We start from the raw sequence: 18,073 nt of genomic DNA on the forward strand, positions 1-18,073 counted from the left end.
TTCTATAATGTATCCACAATGTACACAATACTCCAACTGAGGTCTAACAAATGTCGTTTACAAGTTCAACATTTACCTCCTTGCTCTTGTACTCTATGTCCCTGTAAATACCGTGTACAGTACACTTATTTTAAGCTCTCTCCACATGTCCTGCCGCCTTCAATGACGTGTGCACAGGTTGTGATTGCATCAAATATGTTGATAGCAGCAAAGTTTTCATCTATTAAGTACCAGTTAAAGAAGCAGCGAGTCAGCAATGTGCTGCCCTCCTTCTCTGGCACCCACTAAGTGACATTGGTGACTGCTTTTGGAATTTAAATAAGGTGGCCTAACCCTGACCGGTGTACTTGCATCATGGACTTCCACTCCAATGTACTTGAGCCTGCACATCTAACCATTTCAAAAATTCAGGTTTTAACTTTACGCAACAGATTTAGTTCCAAGCAAAGCGCATTAAGACATAAATACACAACATTACACAGCAATCATTATCTTGATGTTTGCAATGCACGGTAATTGTTATAATTTTTGTGAACCACAGCTGAAATTAAATAGAACTGCAAGTGCTATTGCAACTCTTAAATTCTGCTTTCTTTTCTATTTGCATTGTTAACTTGAGACTAAGACTTATTTCCAACTACTTTAGAAACATTTGCGCACCTCCATTTATAAGGGTAAAATGAGATAGATGTTCATGACATAATATCATAATTTCTTACTTCCAAAAAGCAGTGTTCCTCCCAGAATGTGAAATCAAGTTTGGCTTTTACTATATGTTTATTTAGATCAAAGGTTAAATTTTACCATCAACTTCAGGACCCAAGCTTTAGAATCAAGTGATAGTCCAATCCCATATTTCCCAGTGGCAAGATTGGCATTGCAGGAGAAAAATTGAGCATCACCTCAAATTTATTGACTCTACTCTGGATCTAATTATGTAATGGGACACAAACACGAGCAAGAGATGTTAGAAAAGATTGCCTTGACAGTATGATTTGGCTCATTAGAAGTTCCTTAGCTATTACCTCCCTACAATGCAGTGACCTGGATGTTAGAGAAAACCCAACAGTGCTGTAGGTGCAATGGGGGATAAAATCCCTGGAATTAATCCGGAGAAAATTCTTTCGATTGGTGTTCTGTGAGAGGAAGATCAATTACTTTAAGGGCTACAGATTTCAGGGTAAGTCACCAGCTCCATGGTAACCCCCACCATCATTCACACACCTAAAATCCTAGTCTCATAGTGGCTATTTGGGACTGTTTATATAACACAGATAGAAGCCACCCAAACTAATCCCACTGCCTGTGTCTCCCATAGTTCAGTGCCACCACAAATATTTGTTCAGTAATAAGCAATAACGTCTGCCATGAACAGTTATTGCAGCAAGACATTTCATTCCTCAACGATGTTGTGACTAACTAAAATGTTCCTAATTTCTCTCTGCATGCTCAGCCCCTTACTATACTCCCTAGACACCCATGACAGTGTGACCAAATTTCATCCTCTTCTAACTACAGCTGCTCCGTTGTAGGCCAGATCTCAAATAATGATGAGACAAAATACAGGAAAGTGTTTTTGTGCTTTGTGGCACAGTGTAAAGATAACAAACTCTCCCTCAACATCAACAAATTGAAAGAGCTGGTCATTGACTTCAGGGAACAAGCTGGACGGCATGCCACTATCTACATCAATGGTGCGGAGATGGAGATGGTCAAGTTCCTAGGAGTGATGATCACAAACAATCTGCCCTGGTCCACCCACGTTGATGCAGCAGTCGGGCAAACAAAACAACACCTCTTCTTCCTCGAATGTTCAGGAAATTTGGCTTGACCATAAAGATTCTTACGAATTTTTGCAGATGCAACATTGAAAGCATTCTATCCAGATGCATCATGACTTGGTATGGCAGTTACTCTGGCCAGGACTGTAGGAAACTACACAGTCATGAACACAGCCCAGTCCATCACACAAGCCAACTTTCCATCCATTGATTCCATCCATTGATTCCATCCTACTTCTCGCTGCCTTAGGAAGGCAGCCAACATAATCAAAGAAAAATGTAAAGAACTGTAAATCTGAAAGAAAAACAGAAGTTGCTGAAAAAGCTCAGCAGAACTAGCAGCATCTGTGAAGAGAAATCAGAGTTAACATGACCGGAACCAAAATATTAACTCTGATTTTTCTTCACAGATGCTGCCAGACTTGCTGAGCTTTTCCAGCAACTTCTGTTTTTGAACATAATCAAAGACCCCTCCTGGCCTAGTTATGTTTTCTTCCAACCTTTTCTGTTGAGAAGAAGATACAAAACCGTAAACGCACATACCAACAGATTCAAGAACAGCTTGTTCCCTGCTGTTATTAGACTTCTGACTGGATCTCTAAAAGTTTTAATTTAATGCTGATCTCGCTCTTTGTGCACCTTCTCTGCAGCCGTCACAAAATATTCTTAGCTCTGTTTTATTACCCTAATGCACTTTGTATAGTGTGATCTACCTGAAATTCACACAAAACATTTTTTTTACTGTACCTACAATAAATTAAATCAAATCAAATCTGTCATAATAGATCTTAGTTGTTGAGCTCTTTTAACTAACAGCTTAATTTTAACCACTTCAAAGCGTTTCCATTTGCACAGAATTAAAATTGAGCCCTTGATTCTCTCGCTAAGGAAACTGTTTTTCCCAATTCAATTTATCAAAGTTCCTGATAATGTTAGAAAATGTCTATTAAACATCCTATGATGTATCTGTCCTCCAAAAGAGTCTCCACACACCACCTTCCTGTCTGATTGAATGCTACCCTGTCGTCATTCATGCCACGAACGACAGAATCAAATTCTACACTTTGTTCATTCTGACATAGTTGTGCTCTCTTACAAGTTCTCTAAGGTTCAGCAATACTAATGAGGATCTACAAATCAGCTCAGTATGGATAAAGTGATGGAAGATTTTGGAAAATTGGTTCAGGCTTTTGATCCCACATGATTCACTAAATTGTTCTTGTGGGACCACAATTCACTAAATTGTTCTTGATTTTTCTAGCTAGCTGGAAAATAATTGAATTTCTCAAAATCAATGCACTGGTAGCTTAAAGAATCAAATGTAACTGAGCAGCAGAGAAGACAGTCCTCTCTGGAATGAAAGTTACAGTTGATAAGTACTCATGTATGTGTTAGCACTTATAAATGTTTTAAGTTATCGAATTTTCTTGGCAGGATGATCAGGAAGACACTGCTGCTGAGAAGACAACAATAGAAAAAAACGTTAGATTTCAAGTTGAACCAATGCAATATGACATTGAGAATCTGGATTCCCAACAGGGCAGAGACCCATCTGCCGGAGGAATTGGGCCATTAGAAAAGTACCCTTTGAGTAAGCAAAATCATAACCTTACGTCTTCAACCTTAATAACTGGTAACAAATGAAAATAAAAATGCTTAGGTTGGAATGGTATGTTTTATATGTAAAACAAGATGTATTTGAAGGTGGTACAGCAATCCATCACCGAGATTGTTGATGCAGCAAAATATTTATTATAGTATAGTAATCTATTTCTGATAGCTAGCCAAGACACAGGCCCCAGTTTTCATTGCTGGTTGAGTGTGCAAAGACAGGTAGAACCCCGAGCTCTGTTGACCAATCTTTGAAAAAATGACTGCTTGGACATTTCATTTTCAGTGCAGCAGCTGGATTGGAGGTCAGGGTGGGCAGACTGAAGGATGAATGCCTAATGTGGTGGTGGGATGGGTACACAGCTGCCTTGAAGTTCCAGGACTGTGTCCAAAGTGTAAAAATAAAGGTTATCACAGGAAACATCCCTCCAGCCCTTACTCCTCACCCCACTGGAAGCCTCATACTGCCCCTGTGCCCCTTCAATGCCAATGCTTAACCACCTAATGCCTTGTGCACACCAACCATGGCTTCCTGCACCCTCCTTGCCAATCTATGGCAATGTACTGACCCCAATAATCTCCAGTACTGTCCTTGATAACTCATGCTCTCCCTCATTCCAACAGCCCTTTTTATAACCCTTTGTGCCAATATGCCAACTTATAGTCCCCACTAACCTCCTTTTCCCTCCTATACCCCTGGCTAGTATTTACAACAATTAAACATCAGGAGCCATGTTGAAATAACTTTGTGTCTTTTGATGATGTCACTCTTTAAAAATAAATATGTCATTAATTTTAAAATATTTTAATACATTGAAATTTCTTCAACTAATCTGGTATAAAAACAAATATTTCATGTCTGCTTAAACTCATGAAAAGAGATATTTGTATTCTGTAACTAACTGAAATTGTCAATCAACCTATTCCCTTAATAGGCACCCCACTAAGGTAATGTTAGGTAGTAAAATCAGTTGTTCAGCACAAATCCTTTAATGGCCCATGTCAACAAACAGAGGAAATAGCAATAGCTGATTCTTTTTTAAATCCACAGACTTTCTTTGTCAATTTAGAGCACAGGAGAGCTAAATCACTTGCCAATATTGACAGTTCTTTGATAATTCTAATGGGTTTGTGTACTTTCTCAGTACTTTCAACAGTTCCAATGTATACCTTACAACTCCTCTCTACCACTGTCAAAGGAACATTACCTCCCACATTACCTCCCCAAGTGTCCTTGGGCCATATCCAAAGTGGTACCTTATTTCCTTATCTTGCCATATCCTCGCTTTTGAAACTAATCCACAAAGTTTAGACCTCCTCTTGGGAGATCTATTGGGCACACTCCAGGTCCCATACTACAGGTTTGCCAAAAATAGTGTTCAGTAGAGGTAGCTGGTAATTTCAATGGCCAGCTGCTTCTGTAAAATATCCTTACCCAAAAACCTGTTCTCCATCTTGATAAAAATCTGGGTCACAGTTTCACACCCATGAACCTCCACGCAGCAGATATCAGCCCTACTATTCCAGAAGGCCTATACAATCCAGATGTTTTCCCAGTGGAAAGGAAAATAAATCACAGTGACAGTCACTAAAACTCATTTTTTGATGTTTTGTGGATGAGTTTCAAACTGCCATTGGGATGCCATGTAACGTCTCATGTATTTGCATTTTGAGTGGGCAAATTGCATTGTGAGGGCCATCAAGCAAGGGGAAAGAATTAATATTTCTAAAAAGATGTGTAGGATAAAAAACGTGTAGCACCCTTTTTCATACATGTCAAAAAGATTATTGATTAGATTTTATCTCTCTGTGTAAGTTGACATGGTGCCGATAGAGCACATCACCACTGGTATTAGTATCCTCAGGCTCAGTTGAGAAACAAATTGACAAACAATTTTGTTGCATCACTCTGCCATTTGAAATGTGCATATGTCAATGACGTGACATAATCCCACTCTAAGATTTATTCCAGAGCCTCTAATGCTAACACTTGGGATCATCTGTCATGCCCGTGACCCCACATGGATCTGCAGTTGAGTGGGGCTGGCTAAGTTCAGAAATGTGCTCAAAGTAGTGTAGTACTTATTCAGCATGGAGTAAAATGTATAAACTAAATGCCACTGCTTCAATCTCTCTGACTTCGGTAAAGTCAACTCTGTAAGGTACCAGCCTTAGTGAAATCTAAGCATGTGAGCAGAGTGGGAAAGCAATCAGAAGAATCTATTTGTGGATATATGTGAGGCAATGTCATTTGGAAAGAAATGAGTAGAAGTGTGTTCACAGTGGAATGATGCTGAATGTTGGATAAAGGGAGTCACTGATTCTAATATATTGGCCTGGAAATTTGATTGCACTTAAATTGAGAATTTTTAACTCAGAGTTAGACTTGATATACAGGTACTGATATCTTAGAAGGAAGGAAGGTTAAGAGATTTAATTGCAATTTCTGAAATTATGAAGGGTTTGAGTAGAATTACCAGATAAAGAACATTTCCTTTAGTTAGAGTGAGAAATGAGGGAATCATCAATTATATGTATCACTAGGAGTGAGAAAAATGGTGATAAGAAATCCTTTATGCAGTGGATTACCAGAACACTTGGCCACAGGCAAATACCATTGCTAAATTTAAGCTAAATTTAAACTCTGAAGCATGAAAGGATATAGGGCTATAAGGGGTGATTGAACCAAGAGATGAGAATTGGATGCTACATTGTAAAGTAATCACTCCCCATGGCCTCTGGTAGGTTTCTGGTCCTGAGATTTTATCTCAACTCTGGAAGAATGAACATGACTGTAACTAAGCAACTTTACTGCATACACCTCTGCAGTATTGCACCCGCTTTCTCAGTGTACCTACTTCATGCTGATGCCAGGTCTGGATTTTCAATGAGTCATTGAGTTATCACATAGATCCTAACTCTGGAAGTGTCATCCCCATATCTGGTAGATATAATTTTTGCTGGTTAGGAGGGGTGATACAGGAATGGGACATAATTCACAAATGAGGGAAACTAGAATTTAGCAGGATTGCTTGAAACAAGCACGAGTGTGTGAGTTGTGGATTTTTAGAATAGATGTAAGTGCTCTTGGAAGATGGATAAGATATGCCAGACTATCAAATTATTTTAACCCTGGCCATTTAAAAATTGAGAAGATCTGCCATACTGTGGTTGAGAGTTGGAAAGAATCTGTTCGAGCATTTTCAATAGCTGTTTTTTTACATATAGTGGATCATAGAACTTTATGAATGTATCACTGGGTTTATGGGGAATCATATGTTTGCAGATTGATTAAAAACATAAGGAGGTTGCTTTGGGATCATGAATACACTGTTTATTTTTGTAAGCAAATATGTGGTTAAGGAGATTTAAATATATTGAAGATGAGAGATAATGGGAACTGCAGATGCTGGAGATTCCAAGATAATAAAATGTGAGGCTGGATGAACACAGCAGGCCAAGCAGCATCTCAGGAGCTCCTGAGATGCTGCTTGGCCTGCTGTGTTCATCCAGCCTCACATTTTATTATCTTTAAATATATTGAATATGCTTTTAAGGTTAAGTCTCTGATAGATGATTAGAACTTTGTTTCATATCAGTATGGCTCCTGAGATTGCCCTGTGGTGAATATTGGGTGAGGTGACATAGGGATGTATGGTGGTGGGGGTTCTTGAGTTGAGAAATTTTGTACTAAATTGAGATTATTGGCATATGAGTTCACTGGAATGGGTATGAGTTCATGAAGTAGCACAAATTTGGCAATACTGTTTAATGAAATCCCTGGGATGAAGTGCCAGAGAACTGAGGCAGCCCTTTAAAACAGGCTACTATTGCATTGGACAGCCACCAATTCGTATGTCGGGCTGGACACGGACACACACACACACACACACACACACACACACACATTTTCAAGAGGGATGCCTGCCACAACCCTCCTGAAAGGCGTGGAAGTCCAGGTCTAAGGACACAATTTGACCCTACTCAAAATCATTAATTACTCAGTTAAAATAGGACTCTTCCTGTCCAAAAAAAAGTGCAAGCATTTGATTCCAGTAAAACAATGCAACCCCTTGTTTTCTTCAGACTAAATTGAATTTTTTTTTGGTTTAGCTGATGAAACTAAACCCTCCGAGGCCAACAGATGTGGTTGTACAAGTCAAGAACCAAGTAAAGACACGATTCCATCTGTATCTGAAAGCTGTAACTTGGAGAACAATCAAGCTGATGTTCGCTGTGTTTGTCAATGTAAACCTTTTGATGACAGTATGCCATCAACTGAAAGCAATAGCATTCTAAATAAAAATTTACCACCATATTCCCAGTCTGATGCAACAAAACTTCCAAGTTTAAAAGGAGATGATTTTGAAAATGCCACTGAATGCAATTTATCTGCCAAAGGATGGGAGACACCGCGCCCTATGGCAAATGAAGACTTACTAGACAAAAAGCACTATTATTTAGTGAGCATTGACAAACTTAAATCCACAGCCCATGGAGAAAATGTCAATACAGGTGACATACAAACTCGGAGTGACTTCATAAATGAATGCTGCTCTGAAACATCTTCCCAAGACATACCACAGTGTGAAATGTTCAAATATGAATATGATACAAGTAGTCAGTCGTCAGACAGCTCTTGTTCATGTGCTGAAGAATCAACATATTGTGCTTTAAATAATATTTCTTTACAAGACAACTGCAATACTTTTGTTTTCATTCCAAAGAGGCCAACTGATTTTGATCCTGTTCACACTGTAGAGGATGACTCCAGTGAAAATTCTTTTGTGAAAGAGCAAAAACTTGTCTTCCCAAGACATAGTAAAAGTGGTGCAGTCATTTATCGACTTTCTGAGCCTGAAAATGAATCCAAGGACTAAGTATAGAAGTGGTAGGTCACAAAATATGAATCACTGAAGCTAAGTCGTATTGAGGGAGTGATTGTAGAGACTCGTATTACTCTTAGCCTTTATCAATAACAGTGAAGACAAAATATAAAATAATTTATTACTTTCAGGTTTCTCTCAGATGTAAAAAAATAAAATGCTTACTAATGTTTCTATTTTGTCAAAACATGGCCAAACTGAGATATTGTACGTGCACATTATTGATGATGCTAGTGCCCAATACAGAGATTTAGCTGGAGGGTGAAATTCCTCTTTTAACAAAAAAGAGTAGACTGCTTTTTCTCCTTAATTAATGACCTGTTATCAATTAGCCATGGCACCAGTGATACCATTCTTGCCTTTGAGTCAGGGGTGTCAGTTATATTAAGGTGTCCAGAGACTTGAGTACAAAATCTGAACTGATAACTCCTGTGTGGTATCCAGAAAGCATGCACTATCACTGCTGCTGTCTTTCAGATGAGATTTTAAATTGAAATCATATCTGCCTTTTCAAATGGAAATAGGAGATACCATGCTACTATTGTGAAGAGAAACAGGATAGTTCGCTCTGATGTCCTAACCAATATTCATGTCTAAACTAAAATCACTGAAGCAGATCAAATTATCTTCAGCACTGCTATTTGTGGAATCTTAATGTGTGAAATCCTTGATTCCTTTATTACAGCATCAACTACTTTTCAATCATACTTCATTAGGTTTAAAGCACTTCGGGATGTCCTATGGTAAGAAAGATGCTCCAAAAATGCAAGTCTTTCCTTTATCGAACTCACATTCTCAGAAATCACGTGTTTCCAAACAATTTTGTATTCCCACAATTTTAGTTCTGATTGTTAACTATGGAGAAAAACCAATTCACTCTTAAAGGGGAAACTTCACCCCAGGTGTCTGTAGCCCACTTTACATTTAGCCCTTAACCTGCAGGCAGCTCCTTGCTCCAGTCTTTCCGACTCAGCGTTGTTTTTAAGTTTTCAGTATACACTGTGCAACACAAAAACAATGGCTGTTGAAATCCCAGGATTAACTTTATTACAGTGTTATTAATCCTTGTCTCCATAAGTAAACATTTTTTAAAAAATTAAAATAATAAAATCATTTATTTCTACTTGCCTTGGCTTCCCATCTTTCATTTGTCCTTTTATAATTTTGTATTTAAGACATTTGTAACCAATTGATTGTTTTCTTTGACAGTGTGTGGTAATATATGTTTCATAGTGTTAGCATTATGCTATGTAACTTTAATATCTTGTAAAACAGTTGAAAAGTTGGAAGAAATGTTTCTCACATATAGCTGACATTCCCATTTCTCATTTCTTTTGTTTGCCAATTGAATTGTCTTCTGCAATGCTATTTTGTTCTGTTTGTATTCCTTACATATTACAGTTGTCATCCCTACAGGATAACTTTCCTTAGCTGTACCACCTGAATTTGGGTAGTATCATAGTGGAAAAGATATTAAGTGCTTTATATCAAAGCATTAAGGCAGACTATGAATGAAGCAAAAAGGGAGGATAACTCAGGTGATATTATTAGAGATGTCAGAAATCATGAAGGTAAGAAAGCTAGCATAAAGGCACTTTAACTCGTAGCATTCATAACAAGGCTGGTGAGTTAACGGCACAAGTCATCGCAAATGAATATGATTTGGAAGCTATTATGGAGACATGGTTACAGGATGTTCACAACTGTGAGTTAAATATCCAGGGGTACCAGGCTATTCAGAAGGGCAGACAGGAAAATAAGGGAGGTGGTGTAGCTCTGATATTCAAGGACAACATCGGGGCGGTGCTGAGAGATGATATAGGTTCTATGGAGAATGAGGTTGAATCCATTTGGGTGGAAATTAGAAATTCTAAGAGGAAAAAAATCACTGATAGGCGTAGTCTATAGGCCACCAAATAATAACATCACATTGGGGCAGGCAATTAACAAAGGAATAACTAATGCCTGTAAAAATGGTATGGCAATTATAATGGGCAACTTTAATCTACATGTAGATTGTTCGAACCAGCTCGGTCAGGGTAGCCTAGAGGAGGAGTTTGTTGAGTGTATCCGTGATAGTTTTCTGGAACAGTAAGAAATGGAACCAACAAGGGAGCAAGCTATCCTAGATCCGGTCCTGTGTAATGAGACAGGAATAATTAATGACCTCACAGTTAGGGATCCTCTTGGAAGGAGTGGCCAAAAACAGCATGAAACTAGAAGATTGCGAAAACTCTAAAGGTCAACAGAAAGCCACAAAAAGAGCTATAGAGAAAAGCAAGATAGAACATGAGAAAAAACTAGCTCAGAATATAAAGACAGATAGCAAAGGTTTCTGTAAATATATAAAATGAAAAAGAGTGGCTAAAGTAAACATTGGCCCTTTAGAGGATGAGAAGGGGAATTTAGTTATGGGATATGATGAAATGGCCGAGGCGTTGAACAGACATTTTGTATCGGTCTTCACAGTGGAGGACATTAATAACATGCCGGTAACTGACAAAGAGATGAAGGTAGGTGAGGACGTGGAAACAATCATTATTAAGTAAGAGATAGTTTGGGCAAGCTAATGGAGCTAAGGATTGATAAGTCTCCTGGCCCTGATGGAATGCATCCCAGGATACTAAAAGAGATGGTGGAAGAAAAAGAACTGGCAGTAATTTTCCAAAATTCACTGGACTCTGGGGCAGTCCCAGCAGATTGAAAAGCAGCAAATGTGATGCCACTGTTTAAAAAGGGAGGTAGACAAAAGGTAGGGAATTAAAGACTGTTTAGCTTAACCTCTGTAGTGAGGAAGATGCTTGAGTCTATTATCAAGGAAGAAATAGCAAGGCAACTCGATAGAAATTGTCCCAATGGGCAGACGTAGCATGGGTTCATGAAGGACAGGTCATGCTTGACAAATCTTTTGGAATTCTATGAAGACATTATGAGAAGGGTGGACAATGGGGACCCAGTGGATATGGTGTACCTAGATTTCCAAAAGGCCTTTGACAAGGTGCCGCACAAGAGGCTGCTGCATAAGATAAGGATGCATGGCGTTCGGGGTAAAGTATTAGCATGGATAGAGGATTGGTTGACTAACAGGAAACAAGGAGTCGGGATAAATGAGTGCTATTTTGGTTGGCAATCAGCGGCTAGTAGTGTGTCTCAGGGATCGGTGTTGGGACTGCAATTATTTATAATTTATATAGATGATTTGGAGTTGGGGATCACGTGTAAGGTGTCAAAGTTTACAGATGACACTAAGGTGAGTGGCAGAGCAAAGTGTGCTGAGGACTGTGAAACTTTGCAGAGGAACATAGATACATTGAGTGAGTGGGCAAAGGTCAGGCAGATGGAATACAATGTAAATAAATGTGAAGTCATACATTTTGGTAGGAATAGTAGTAAAAGGGATTATTACTTAAATGGTAAAAAGTTGCAGCATGCTACAATGCAGAGGGACCTGGGTGTCCTTGTCCATGAATCACAGACGGTTGGTCTGCAGGTACAAGTAATTAGGAAGGCAAATGGAATTTTGTCCTTCATTGCTAAAGGGATTGAGTTTAAAAGCAGAGAGGTTATGTTGCAGCTGTACAAGGTGCTGATGAGGCCACACCTGGAGTACTGTGTGCAGTTTTGATCTCCTTACTTGAGGAAGGATGTAATGGCATGGGAGAGAGTGCAGAGGAGGTTCACTCAGTTGATTCCGGAGTTGAGGGGTCTGGCTTATGAGGAGAGACTGAGTAGATTGGGATTATATTCATTGGAATTCAGAAGATTGAGAGGTGATCTTATAGAAACATATAAAATTATGAAGGCAATAGAAAAGATAGAGGTAGAGAGGATGTTCCCACTGGCAGGTGAAGCTAGGACAAGAGGGCATAGCCTCAAGATTAGAGGGAGCAGATTTGGGACTGAATTGAGAAGTAACTTCTTCACTCAGAGGGTTGTTAATCTATGGAATTCCTTGCCCAGTGAAATAGTTGACACTACTTCAGTAAACGTTTTTAAAGCTAAGGTAGGTTTTGTTTGAACAATAAAGGAATTAAGGGATATAGTGAGAACATGGGTAAGTGGATCTGAGACCATGAAAGGATCAGCCATGATCTTATTGAATGGCAGAGCAGGCTCGAAGGGCCAAACAGCCTACTCCTGCTCCTAGTTCTTAAGTTCTTGATATTCTTCTTATTGCATTGCAGAATCACCCTTTCGCCTGCAGGGATTCGAACTATCTGTATTTTTGACAATCTTATCAAACAAAGCAAAGATCCGAGTAAGGCCTGAGGGAAGTATTAGTATGTCCTGAAATAGCAACTGCAAGCTTCAATTATTTTTCCAGAAAGCATCTTCCTATTTTAGTAATGGCTCCTCTTTCTAATTATGATTTAGGGAGTGTCATACTGCAGCACCACTAGATTTTAATATCCGGCAGTTGCAAGCTCCTCCTGTTTAAAAGGAAACTGTTTTGTGGCCAGAGCAACATTTGAGTTGGCTGTGACAGGAAAAGAAGCCAGACTAACTGCCAACTTGAGGCGCAGGCACCCTGAGATAAGCTGATCCTATGTTTCAGCTTCTTTCACCAATGATCTTTCTCTTTCCTCTTTTGAAAGTATTTAATTATCTCCTCCTAAAGTGCAAACATGGCCTAGTAGGAGAATGTACAATTCTTAATCAAAGTTGAGTAATAACATTTTATTCCATTAGATGGTATAGTCTGGCTGACAGGTGAATGAAGTACTCAGAGTTTGTCGGAATTTTTTCAATTCATTGTTGCCCTGATATCCAAATTACCGTTCAACCAATGTCACCAATAACAGAATAAATTACTATTTTTCTAAGTTTGGTCAATGGGTAACTGTTCTTTGCAAATTAACTGCTAGGCTTCATTGTAACTGCAAATCAAAATAAAATTTATTTGCTGTGAAATGCTTTGAAATGTCCAAGCAATGTAGAGATGTAGAAAAGTAGAAAATAGGAGTAGGCAATTTGGCTGTTTTAACCTGGTCCACATTCAATATGATCACGGCTGATCATCCATCTCAGTTCCTTGCATTCCTACATTTTCCCTATGTCCTTTGATCCCTTTAGCCCTTAGAAATATATTTAATACCTTCATGAAAATATTCAATGTTTTGGCCTCAACTGCTTTCTGTGGCAGAAAATTTCACTGGCTCACAAGTCTCTGGGTGAAAACGTTTCTCCTCATCTCAGTTCTAAAAGGCATGCCCGTATCTTTAAACTGTGTGCACTGGTTCTGGACTCCCTGGTCATCAGGAACTTCTTCCTGCACTTTGTCCTGTCTAGTAGTGTAAGAATTTGATAGCTTGTTTTCTGATCTCATAGAAACCTATGCTATACAGGGTACCGTATAATCAGAAAGCAATAATTGGCAATCTGGCTACATGAGGCCCTTTAGGAAAAGGTGCCATAATACAAAAAAAAATTCATTATAGTTAACTCTGATACTGGGTCTTGGATCTAAATACTGCAAGAAAGACATTGAATAAATGTAGGTTCTTTCTCTCACTATCTATTGGTTTCCAATTTTCTGTACATTCCAAATAGGTTGTCTTCTCTGTGCCTTTTTTTTTAACATGATATACAGAAGCTGTTGCAAATGTAACTGAGTTCACTGTACAGATATTTATTAATGGAGAAGAAAACCACAATTTGTGGCAGAAAAGAGATATGGCTTGAATTATTGTATGATACATGGGGGAACATTATTTAAATGGATGATGGTGACAAATATTTAAAGAATACACAGAGGAACTGCCACAAATTGTTCATTCCAGTTGACCATCAAAACAAAACAGGCCAGTGGCCTGACAATGGCTCACAAGGGAAATTAGGGAGGAACCGAAGGGAATCAGTGTTATGGGTAATTGATGGGATTAAAGGCCAATAAATCCCTGGGACCTGATCATCTGTAGAGTACTTAAGAAGTGGCACCAGAAATATGGGATGTGTTGGTGGCCATCTTTCGTGATTCTAGAAAAATTCCTATGAATTGGAGATTGATAATGTAGTCCTACTACTTAAGAAGGAAGGCAGAGATAAAACAGCAAGTTGTAAACCAGTTAGCTCGAATTCAGAAGTAGGGAAAATGCAAGAATCTATTGTAAAAGATTGAATCACAGAGCACTTGGAAAATAATGAGGATTAGATGAATTCAGTATGAATTTATGAAAGGGAAATCATGCTTGACAAATATACTTGATTTTTTTGAGGATGTAACAAGTATAGTTGATAAGGGGCAGCCAATGTATGTGGTTTAATTTAGACCTTCAGAAGGCTGTTGGGGCTATTAACAGACATGGATAGAGAACTGGTTGGCAGACAGGAAGCAAAAAGTAAGAATAAACAGAGATGGTAGGAAATGCCGATGCTGGAGAATCTGAGATAACACGGTGTGAAACTGGATGAACACAGCAGGCCAAGCATCATCAGAGGAGCAGGAAAGTTGACATTTTGGGTCGAGACCCTTCTTCAGAAATTTTCTAAAGGAGGGTCTCGACCCAAAACGTAAGAATAAACCGGTCTTTTTCCATGTCACAAAGAATAACTATCAGGATACCACAGGAATCAGTGCTTGAACTCCAGCATTGTTAATGATTTAGATGAGGGAGCTAAATGTGATATTTCCAAATTTGCAGAAAGCACAAAGCAGGGTGAGAGGTTGAACTGTAAACAGAATGCAGAGATGCTTCAATGTGATTTGGACAAGTTGAGTGAGTGGGCAAATGCATGGCAGATGAAGTATAATATGGCTAAATCCAAGGTTATCCACTTTGATAGCAAAAACAGAAAGGCCACATTTTTATCTAAATGACAACAAATTGGAAAATGGTAGATGCAACTGAGCTGGATGTCCTTGTGCATCTGTCACTGGAAGTCAGTGCAGAGATGCAGCAGTGAAGAAGGCAAGTGGTATGTTGATCTTCATAGCAAAAGGATTCAAGTACAGGAGCAGGTGTGTCTTGGGATTCAGCACCTTGGTGAGACCACAACTGTCGTATTGTGTAAAGTTTTATTCTTACCTGAGAAAGAATATTATATCAACAAAGGCTCACAGACTGATTCCTGGAATGGCAAGGCTGATATGCAAAGAGTTTGGATTGGTTAGGACAATATTCACTGGCATTTGGAACAATGATGGGGAGGGAATCTCGTAGAATCGTATGAAAGTCTGACAGAACTCGACAGGGTAAATGGAAGTTTCCAATGACTGGAAAGTCCAAAACCAGAGATCACAATAGTTGGATACAGGCCATTTAGGACTGACATGAGGAAAAGATTTCTCCTTCTACTATTTTCTGTGTTTCTATTTTTCTGTGAATTGGGAATCACCATTAACTGCTGCACCATGAACCTCATAAAAACAAGGCTTTGAGTGTAATCAGCATGGAGTTCAAGCTCTAAAAACTTTAGGGTTTGGTAAAGTTGGGAGTTCTGTGAAGTGGGGAAGGAGGTATTGCTGTGTGTTATTTTCTTAACTACTTCCACAGATTGGTGGGTGCAAGAACAAACTACAGCCTGAGAACTGGGAGTTCAGACAGTGTGACATCACAGGTAAGTAATTGGCATTTGAGTATTTCTCTGTTTTACCTGTTATGACTTGTTTTCAGGTGAAAATCTAATTAGGAGTAACATTTACTGATTTGGAAACTAACAATCTATTGTGAATTTTCTTTTCAATTGAAAATCTAATTAAATAAAATTGAGATGCAAATCTAGGCAATGTGCTGTTGCTGCAGTATGTGGGAGCTGGTGGACTCTATTGTGGTTCATTTTGACAGCACTGGGACTAATCCTAATTGCTCAAGGAACATGGGCTCAGAGTCAATGAGCCGGAGCCCTAACTTTGGATACCATGACACATCAGGGAGGGGGAGAGCTACCTAGATACAATGATATTGTAGCTATTATAGAGACTTGGTTTTGAGTAGAACAAGCCTGGCAGCTTAATTTTCCAGGATTTAGATGTTTCAGGTGAGATAGAGAGGGATATAAAAGAGGTGGGAGAGTTGTGCTACTGACTCGGGCAAATATCACACCTGTACCTTGGAAGCCTCATGCAGTGAGGCCATATGGGTACAACTTAGGAATAGGAAGGGTGTAATCATTTTGATGGGGTTCAACAGGCCTCTAAAAAACTAGTGGGAGATAGATAGCTATGTGGACAGATCATGGAAAAATGTGAAATCGGCAGGTTGTTGTGATGGGAGATTTTTACTTCCCAATATATTGACTGGGACTCCCTTAGCACCAGGAGCTTGGATGGAGGTGAATTTGTTAAGTGCATTCAGGAGGGATTTTGAAGCAATATATAAACTGTCCAATTAGGGAGGGGACTATGTTAAATGTGAAATTGGAGAAAGAGCCCAGCCAGGTGATCGAAGTTTCAGTAGGGAGCATTTCAGAAACAGTGACTATAATTCCATAAGTTTAAATTTACTCCTGGATAAGGATAAGCATAATCCTTGGGTACAAGTACTAAATTGAGGAAAGCTAATGACTAAGAATTTAAACAAAGTGTCAGGAGAGATAAAAGGAGACATGAAATGGCCTTGGCAAACAGGATTAAGGAAAATCCCAAGGCTCTTATATGTATATAAGGACAAAGAAGGGAATGCAATGAAGCCAGAGGATGTGTGGGGTCCTTAATGAATACTTTGCATCAGTATTTATAAAGGAGAAGGACGTGGTGAGCCTGGAGCATGTTGTAATGAACAAAGAAGGTGGTGTTGGGTATTTTGAAAAGTATTAAGATGGATAAGTACCCAGGACATGATGGGATCTATCCCAGAATACTGAGGGAGGTGAGGGTGGAAATTGCTGGGGTCTTGTGCAATATTTTTGTATGTTCTTCAGTCACAGGCAAGGTCTCAGAAGAGTGGAGAATAGTCAATATTGTTCCTTTTGTTTAAGAAGAGCAACAGGGGTAATCTGGGAAATTACAGGCCAGCAAGCCTTATGTCAGTGGTGGGAAAATTATTGGAGAAGATTCTTAGGGATAGGATTTATTCACATTGGGAGGGACAGGCATTATTGGCTTCATGCAGGTGAGGTTCTGTCTCTCAAACATTTCGAGTTTTCTGATAAAGTGAAAAGATGTTTGATGAGGGCTCAGCAGTGGATGATGTCTATGTGGACTTTAGCAAGGCTTTGACAAGGTCCCTCATAGAAAGCTGATATGAAAGATAAAATCATATGGGATCCATGGTGAGCTGGTAAGATGGATGCAGACCTAGTTTGGTCAGAGAAGACAGAGTTGTAGTAGAAGGATGTTTTTCTGACTGGAGATCTATGGCCAGTCGTGTACTGCAGGGATCAGCACTGGGACCCCATTCTTTGTAACATACCTAAATGAATTGGAAGAGAACGTAGGTGGTCTGACAAGTACGTTTGAAGATAGCACAAAGTTCAGTGGAGCTACAGATAGTGAGGAGGATTGTCAGAGGATACAGCAGGATATGGAAAAGGTGGAGACTTAGTCAGAGAAATAGCAGATGGAATTAATCCTAACAAAGGTAAGGTGATGCATTTTGGAAGGCCTAATGCAGGAGAGAAGTACACTGTAAATGACGGATCCCTTGGAAGCATTGACACTGAGAGGAACTTAGGCATACAGGTCCACAGTTCTCTGAAAGTGATAACACAAATGGACAAGGTGGTCAAGAAGGAGTATTGCATGCTTGGCTTCATCGGGTGAGGCGTAGAGTATAGAAATTGACAAGTCATGTTGTAGCTGTACAGAACTTTAGTAAGGCCACGTTTGGAATATTGTGTACACTTCTGAATGGCACT

The 18,073-nt window shown here is 39.2% G+C and overlaps 1 protein-coding gene across 2 annotated transcripts in view; it reads left to right on the forward strand.

Annotated features, from left to right (window-relative positions):
- The window catches only part of LOC125456528 (uncharacterized), a 100,645-nt gene that overhangs the window by 72,703 nt on the left and 9,869 nt on the right, over positions 1-18,073 (forward strand). The window contains exons 8-10 of one of the 2 annotated variants that reach the window (XM_048539725.2): positions 3,216-3,372; positions 7,506-7,582; positions 15,772-15,835. In XM_048539725.2, the coding sequence (XP_048395682.1) occupies positions 3,216-3,372; positions 7,506-7,582; positions 15,772-15,835 (298 nt within the window). Of the gene's footprint in view, positions 1-3,215; positions 3,373-7,505; positions 8,282-15,771; positions 15,836-18,073 lie in introns of those variants that run through there. The other variant, XM_048539722.1, reaches the window with a different exon arrangement.

The sequence above is a fragment of the Stegostoma tigrinum genome, chromosome 8, assembly GCF_030684315.1.
Source record: "Stegostoma tigrinum isolate sSteTig4 chromosome 8, sSteTig4.hap1, whole genome shotgun sequence".
Lineage (NCBI taxonomy): Eukaryota > Metazoa > Chordata > Chondrichthyes > Orectolobiformes > Stegostomatidae > Stegostoma > Stegostoma tigrinum.